Source organism: Oncorhynchus nerka, linkage group LG19 (genome assembly GCF_034236695.1).
Source record: "Oncorhynchus nerka isolate Pitt River linkage group LG19, Oner_Uvic_2.0, whole genome shotgun sequence".
Classification (NCBI taxonomy): Eukaryota; Metazoa; Chordata; class Actinopteri; order Salmoniformes; family Salmonidae; genus Oncorhynchus; species Oncorhynchus nerka.
This window is the reverse complement of record NC_088414.1, coordinates 42,146,747-42,154,194: the sequence shown is the minus strand read 5'-3', so window position 1 is coordinate 42,154,194 and position 7,448 is coordinate 42,146,747. Positions and strand designations below refer to the sequence as shown.

General features: G+C 45.1%; 1 protein-coding gene across 5 annotated transcripts in view; it reads left to right on the top strand.

The window, feature by feature from the left end:
* Positions 1–921: 921 nt before the first annotated feature.
* Positions 922–7,448, top strand: part of supt20 (SPT20 homolog, SAGA complex component) — a 54,045-nt gene continuing 47,518 nt past the window's right edge. For 4 of the 5 annotated variants that reach the window (XM_065004952.1, XM_065004953.1, XM_065004954.1 and 1 more), the window contains exons 1-5: positions 947–1,050; positions 1,539–1,640; positions 1,933–1,968; positions 2,102–2,227; positions 2,429–2,555. In XM_065004952.1, the coding sequence (XP_064861024.1) occupies positions 1,638–1,640; positions 1,933–1,968; positions 2,102–2,227; positions 2,429–2,555 (292 nt within the window). In that variant the 5' untranslated portion in view covers positions 947–1,050; positions 1,539–1,637. Of the gene's footprint in view, positions 1,051–1,538; positions 1,641–1,932; positions 1,969–2,101; positions 2,228–2,428; positions 2,556–7,448 lie in introns of all 5 variants that reach the window. The other variant, XM_065004951.1, reaches the window with a different exon arrangement.

The window sequence follows — 7,448 nt, the reverse complement described above, 5'->3', positions numbered from 1 at the left end:
GGGAAATGATGTAAATATATCACTAGCCACTTTAAACAATGCTACCTTATATAATGTTACTTACCCTACATTATTCATCTCATATGCATACGTATATACTGTACTCTAGATCATCGACTGCATCCTTATGTCACTAGCCACTTTAACTATGCCACTTTGTTTACTTTGTCTACATACTCATCTCATATGTATATACTGTACTCGATACCATCTACTGTATGCTGCTCTGTACCATCACTCATTCATATATCCTTATGTACATATTCCTTATCCCCTTACACTGTGTATAAGACAGTAGTTTTGGAATTGTTAGTTAGATTACTTGTTGGTTATCACTGCATTGTCGGAACTAGAAGCACAAGCATTTCGCTACACTCGCATTAACATCTGCTAACCATGTGTATGTGACAAATAAAATTGGATTTGATTTGATTTGATTTTGAGTACCCGCCGGTCCTAGTACCCCTGGTTGTGAGTACCCGCCGGTCCTAGTGAACCACAGGTCTATTTATTTAACCTTTACTTAACTAGGCAAGTCAGAAAGAACAAATTCTTATTTACAATGACGGTCTACACGGGCCAAACCCTGACGACGCTGGACCAATTGTGCGCCGCCCTATGAGACTCCCAATCACGGCCGGTTGTGATACAGCCTGGAATCAAACCCGGGTCTGTAGTGACGCCTGTAGCACTGAGATGCCGATCCACTCCGTAGCCCCTAATCTATACTACAGTGTGTGCACATTTGTCTCTCAATGTGTAGTTTAAATAAAATGTCACAATATAACAACCAATTTGTTAATCTTATTGAAATATAAAACATTCGTTACGTTACAAAATAAAATTATCTATCCAAGTTATTCCTTGAATGAAAATGTTAGACAGGAGAGCATCCCAGGGTTCCGCCCACTACCTTAACCGGAAGTTTAGCTTTTGTTGTCACACTGGAAGAAAATGGCTGCTGCTGTGAGTTTTTTTTCAATGAAGGCACTGAAATAATATCTTGTTTCTTGCATTGGAGTTACGATCTATAATAATGCAACTCGTAAGGCAAGTCCATATTCTAATGTTTAAGATTGAAGCTTCTTCATACGTTTGTGTCTCAGCCGTTGTATTGCTAGCTAACTTTGGCAGCTTCCCAAGAAGCAAGCTAGCGATGCTAACGTTAGCCGGCTAGCCAGCCAGCGAGCTTGTTGCTGTGAACAAATCGCTTGTCTGTGAGCGTAAAACTATCATCAAGTTAACTGGGTTTCATTAAAAACAACGCTGTTCCGTCATAGTGTATGGATAGAAACGGGGTGACATTTCACAGCCATATATATTGTGCATCATTTAAGTTGATTATTTGCGATATCGCCATACGAACATAATTAAATGTTACTTAACACTTAGCAACCCGCTCAAACGGTCGGTGCCTGTCGTTTTGCTGCTGTTGTTGACTGTGTGTAGACTAGGTTTAACCCGGGCTGTGTGTGTGTGTGTGTGTGTGTGTGTGTGTGTGTGTGTGTGTGTGTGTGTGTGTGTGTGTGTACACACAGGGTTTGAATGGTCGCTATATGGAGGTGACGGTGTGGGGCTAAGGACAGCTAAGTCTCCTGCTGACCATCACTCACCCAAATAACGGTTGGCAGACCACAATGGTAAGCATCCCTTCCACTAACCCTCTGTCCACCTACCCCTTAATATATATATATCCATCTGTTTATCCCTCTATCCATTGATTTATCTATCTGTCGATCCAGCACTCTATGTGTCTACCCCCCTCCCCCCTTAAAATACCTAGATGCACTATTGTAAAGTGGCTGTTCCACTGGATGTCATAAGGTGAAAGCACCAATTTGTAAGTCGCTCTGGATAAGAGCGTCTGCTAAATGACGTAAATGTAAATGTAAATCTACGAACAATAACGGATGACTAATGTTCTGTTTGCAGCAACACGTTTTGGAATATGCATTGGATCGGGCTGAGGTAAGTCTTTGTCTATTTATTCTGCATGAACAAGGTGATTTCCAGTGTGTGTGTGTGTGTAGTGTGTGTGTGTAGTGTGTGTGTGTCTATAGGTGTTCATACATCTGATGTTGATGTATTTCATCTTCTTCAGTACATTGTTGAAAGTGCTCGTCAAAGGCCAGCGAAGAGGAGAGCCTCATCCGGAGGGAAGAGGAGTTTATACCAGAAACTATACGAGCTCTACATCGAAGAGTGTGACAAAGAACCAGAGCTCAAGGTAACCAGGTAGAAGTCAGAGTAGGTCGTGTAGAAAGCATTTGACAGACCTAATCATTGGACCCATTGACCTGTAGCTTGTGTTCATTAGGGCACACCGTAGCAAAAATGTACACAACCGAAAACGAAAGCCAGGGTTCTTATTGGACAAGTTCACAACCAATACCATTTATTGTTATTAATGATTTCCTGTTATGTGTAGAAGCTGCGTAGGAATGTGAACCTACTGGAGAAGCTAATGTGTCAAGAGTCAGTGTCGTGTCTGGTCGTCAACCTCTACCCTGGCAACCAGGGATACTCCCTCATGCTCCGCGGCAAGAATGGATCTGGTGAGAGCCCTATCGATCACTCACTCTATCAATTGATCAAATATTCACAATTAAGTTATTTGTCATGCAACATGTAGCAAAGATACTTGGCTTAAAAAACCCAAGAGGCCCAAGGTAAACTCTGTCCTGCATAAATCACTGCTATGTAGCTAGTATTGTAAACTCAGCCAAAAAAGAAACATCTTCTCACTGTCAACTGCGTTTATTTTTTAGCAAACTTAACGTGTAAATATTTGTATGAACGTAACAAGATTCAACAACCGAGACATAAACTGAACAAGTTCCACAAACAAACAGAAGTAGAATAATGTGTCCCTGAACAAAGGGGGGGTCAAAATCAAAAGTAACAGTCAGTATCTGGTGTGGCCACCAGCTGCATTAAGTACTGCAGTGCATCTCCTCCTCATGGATTGCACCATACTTGCCAGTTCTTGCTGTGAGATGGTACCCCACTCTTCCACCAAAGCACCTGCAAGTTCCCGGACATTTCTGGGGGGAATGGCCCTAGCCCTCACCCTCTGATCCAACAGGTCCCAGACATGCTCAATGGGATTGAGATCTGGGCTCTTCACTGGCCATGGCAGAACACTGACATTCCTGTCTTGCAGGAAGTCACGCACAGAACGAGCAGTATGGCTGGTGGAATTGTCATGCTGGAGGGTCATGTCAGGATGAGCCTGCAGGAAGGTACCACATGAGGGAGGAGGATGTCTTCCCTGTAACGCACAGCGTTGAGATTGCCTGCAATGACAACAAGTTCAGTCCGATGATGCTGTGACACACCGCCCCAGACCATGACAGACCCTCCACCTCCAAATCGATCCCGCTCCAGAGTACAGGCCTCGGTGTAACGCTCATTCCTTCGACGATAAACGCCGAATCAGACCATCACCCCTGGTGAGACAAAACCACGACTTGTCAGTGAAGAGCACTTTTTCCCAGTCCTGTCTGGTCCAGCGACGGTGGGTTTGTGCCCATAGGCGACGTTGTTGCCGGTGATGTCTGGTGAGGACCTGCCTTACAACAGGCCTACAAGCCCTCAGTCCAGCCTCTCTCAGCCTATTGAGGACAGTCTGAAGACTGATGGAGGGATTGTGCGTTCCTGGTGTAACTCAGGCAGTTGTTGTTGCCATCCTGTACCTGTCCCGCTGGTGTGGTGTTCGGATGTACCGATCCTGTGCCACTGCGAGGGCGATCAGCTGTCCGTCCCGTCTCCCTGTAGCGCTGTCTTAGGCGTCTCATAGTACGGACATTGCAAAGTATTGCCCTGGCCACATCTCCAGTCCTCATGCCTCCTTGCAGCCTGCCTAAGACACGTTCACACAGATGAGCTGTAGTGGTAACAGTGTTTCTACAGGGCTGTAGTAGTAACAGGGTGTTTCTACAGGGCTGTAGTAGTAACAGGGTGTTTCTACAGGGCTGTAGTAGTAACAGGGTGTTTCTACAGGGCTGTAGTAGTAACAGGGTGTTTCTACAGGGCTGTAGTAGTAACAGGGTGTTTCTACAGGGCTGTAGTAGTAACAGGGTGTTTCTACAGGGCTGTAGTAGTAACAGTGTGTTTCTACAGGGCTGTAGTAGTAACAGTGTGTTTCTACCGGGCTGTAGTAGTAACAGGGTGTTTCTACAGGGCTGTAGTAGTAACAGGGTGTTTCTACAGGGCTGTAGTGGTAACAGGGTGTTTCTACAGGGCTGTAGTGGTAACAGGGTGTTTCTACAGGGCTGTAGTGGTAACAGTGTTTCTACAGGGCTGTAGTAGTAACAGGGTGTTTCTACAGGGCTGTAGTAGTAACAGGGTGTTTCTACAGGGCTGTAGTAGTAACATGGTGTTTCTACAGGGCTGTAGTAGTAACAGTGTGTTTCTACAGGGCTGTAGTAGTAACAGGGTGTTTCTACAGGGCTGTAGTAGTAACAGGGTGTTTCTACAGGGCTGTAGTAGTAACAGTGTGTTTCTACAGGGCTGTAGTAGTAACAGGGTGTTTCTACAGGGCTGTAGTAGTAACAGGGTGTTTCTACAGGGCTGTAGTGGTAACAGTGTTTCTACAGGGCTGTAGTAGTAACAGGGTGTTTCTACAGGGCTGTAGTAGTAACAGTGTTTTTCTACAGGGCTGTAGTAGTAACAGGGTGTTTCTACAGGGCTGTAGTAGTAACGGTGTGTTTCTACAGGGCTGTAGTAGTAACAGGGTGTTTCTACAGGGCTGTAGTAGTAACAGGGTGTTTCTACAGGGCTGTAGTGGTAACAGTGTTTCTACAGGGCTGTAGTAGTAACAGGGTGTTTCTACAGGGCTGTAGTAGTAACAGTGTTTTTCTACAGGGCTGTAGTAGTAACAGGGTGTTTCTACAGGGCTGTAGTAGTAACAGGGTGTTTCTACAGGGCTGTAGTGGTAACAGTGTTTCTACAGGGCTGTAGTAGTAACAGTGTGTTTCTACAGGGCTGTAGTAGTAACAGGGTGTTTCTAGTAGTAACAGTGTGTTTCTACAGGGCTGTAGTAGTAACAGGGTGTTTCTACAGGGCTGTAGTAGTAACAGTGTGTTTCTACAGGGCTGTAGTAGTAACAGGGTGTTTCTACAGGGCTGTAGTAGTAACAGGTGTTTCTACAGGGCTGTAGTAGTAACAGTGTTTCTACAGGGCTGTAGTAGTAACAGTGTGTTTCTACAGGGCTGTAGTAACAGTGTGTTTCTACAGGGCTGTAGTAGTAACAGTGTGTTTCTACAGGGCTGTAGTAGTAACAGTGTGTTTCTACAGGGCTGTAGTAGTAACAGGGTGTTTCTACAGGGCTGTAGTAGGGTGTTTCTACAGGGCTGTAGTAGTAAGTGTTTCTACAGGGCTGTAGTAGTGTGTTTCTACAGGGCTGTAGTAGTAACAGGGTGTTTCTACAGGGCTGTAGTAGTAGGGTGTAAGGGCTGTAGTAGTAACAGGGTGTTTCTACAGGGCTGTAGTAGTAAGGGCAGTAACAGTGTGTTTCTACAGGGCTGTAGTAGTAGTGTGTTTCTACAGGGCTGTAGTAGTAACAGTGTGTTTCTACAGGGCTGTAGTAGTAACAGTGTTTCTACAGGGCTGTAGTAGTAACAGGTGTTTCTACAGGGCTGTAGTAGTAACAGGGTGTTTCTACAGGGCTGTAGTAGTAACAGTGTGTTTCTACAGGGCTGTAGTAGTAACAGGGTGTTTCTACAGGGCTGTAGTAGTAACAGTGTGTTTCTACAGGGCTGTAGTAACAGGGTGTTTCTACAGGGCTGTAGTAGTAACAGGGTGTTTCTACAGGGCTGTAGTAGTAACAGGGCTGTTAGTCAGGGTGTTTCTACAGGGCTGTAGTAGTAACAGGGTGTTTCTAGGGCTGTAGTAAGGGTGTTTCTACAGGGCTGTAGTAGGGTGTTTCTACAGGGCTGTAGTAGTAAAGTGTTTCTACAGGGCTGTAGTAGTAACAGGGTGTTTCTACAGGGCTGTAGTAGTAACAGGGCTGTAGTAGTGTGTTTCTACAGGGCTGTAGTAGTAACAGTGTGTTTCTACAGGGCTGTAGTAGTAACAGTGTGTTTCTACAGGGCTGTAGTAGTAACAGTGTGTTTCTACAGGGCTGTAGTAGTAACAGTGTGTTTCTACAGGGCTGTAGTAGTAACCGTGTGTTTCTACAGGGCTGTAGTAGGGTGTTTCTAAGGGCTGTAGTAGTAACAGTGTGTTTCTACAGGGCTGTAGTAGTAAGTGTTTTTCTACAGGGCTGTAGTAGTGTGTTTCTACAGGGCTGTAGTAGTAACAGGGTGTTTCTACAGGGCTGTAGTAGGTGTTTCTACAGGGCTGTAGTAGTACGGTGTGTTTCTACAGGGCTGTAGTAGTAACAGGGTGTTTCTACAGGGCTGTAGTAGTAACAGGGTGTTTCTACAGGGCTGTAGTAGTAACAGTGCGTTTCTACAGGGCTGTAGTAGTAACAGGGTGTTTCTACAGGGCTGTAGTAGTAACAGTTTGTTTCTACAGGGCTGTAGTAGTAACAGTGTGTTTCTACAGGGCTGTAGTAGTAACAGTGTGTTTCTACAGGGCTGTAGTAGTAACAGGGTGTTTCTACAGGGCTGTAGTAGTGTTTCTACAGGGCTGTAGTAGTAACAGGGTGTTTCTACAGGGCTGTAGTAGTAACAGGGTGTTTCTACAGGGCTGTAGTAGTAACAGGGTGTTTCTACAGGGCTGTAGTAGTAACGGTGTGTTTCTACAGGGCTGTAGTAGTAACAGGGTGTTTCTACAGGGCTGTAGTAGTAACAGTGCGTTTCTACAGGGCTGTAGTAGTAACAGGGTGTTTCTACAGGGCTGTAGTAGTAACAGTGTGTTTCTACAGGGCTGTAGTAGTAACAGGGTGTTTCTACAGGGCTGTAGTAGTAACAGGGTGTTTCTACAGGGCTGTAGTAGTAACAGTGCGTTTCTACAGGGCTGTAGTAGTAACAGGGTGTTTCTACAGGGCTGTAGTAGTAACAGTTTGTTTCTACAGGGCTGTAGTTGTAACAGTGTGTTTCTACAGGGCTGTAGTAGTAACAGTGTGTTTCTACAGGGCTGTAGTAGTAACAGTGTGTTTCTACAGGGCTGTAGTAGTAACAGTGTGTTTCTACAGGGCTGTAGTAGTAACAGGGTGTTTCTACAGGGCTGTAGTAGTAACAGGGTGTTTCTACAGGGCTGTAGTAGTAACAGGGTGTTTCTACAGGGCTGTAGTAGTAACAGGGTGTTTCTACAGGGCTGTAGTAGTAACAGTGTGTTTCTACAGGGCTGTAGTAGTACAGGGCTGTAGTAACAGGGTGTTTCTACAGGGCTGTAGTAGTAACAGGGTGTTTCTACAGGGCTGTAGTAGTAACAGGGTGTTTCTACAGGGCTGTAGTAGTAACGGTGTGTTTCTACAGGGCTGTAGTAGTAACAGTAGTAAC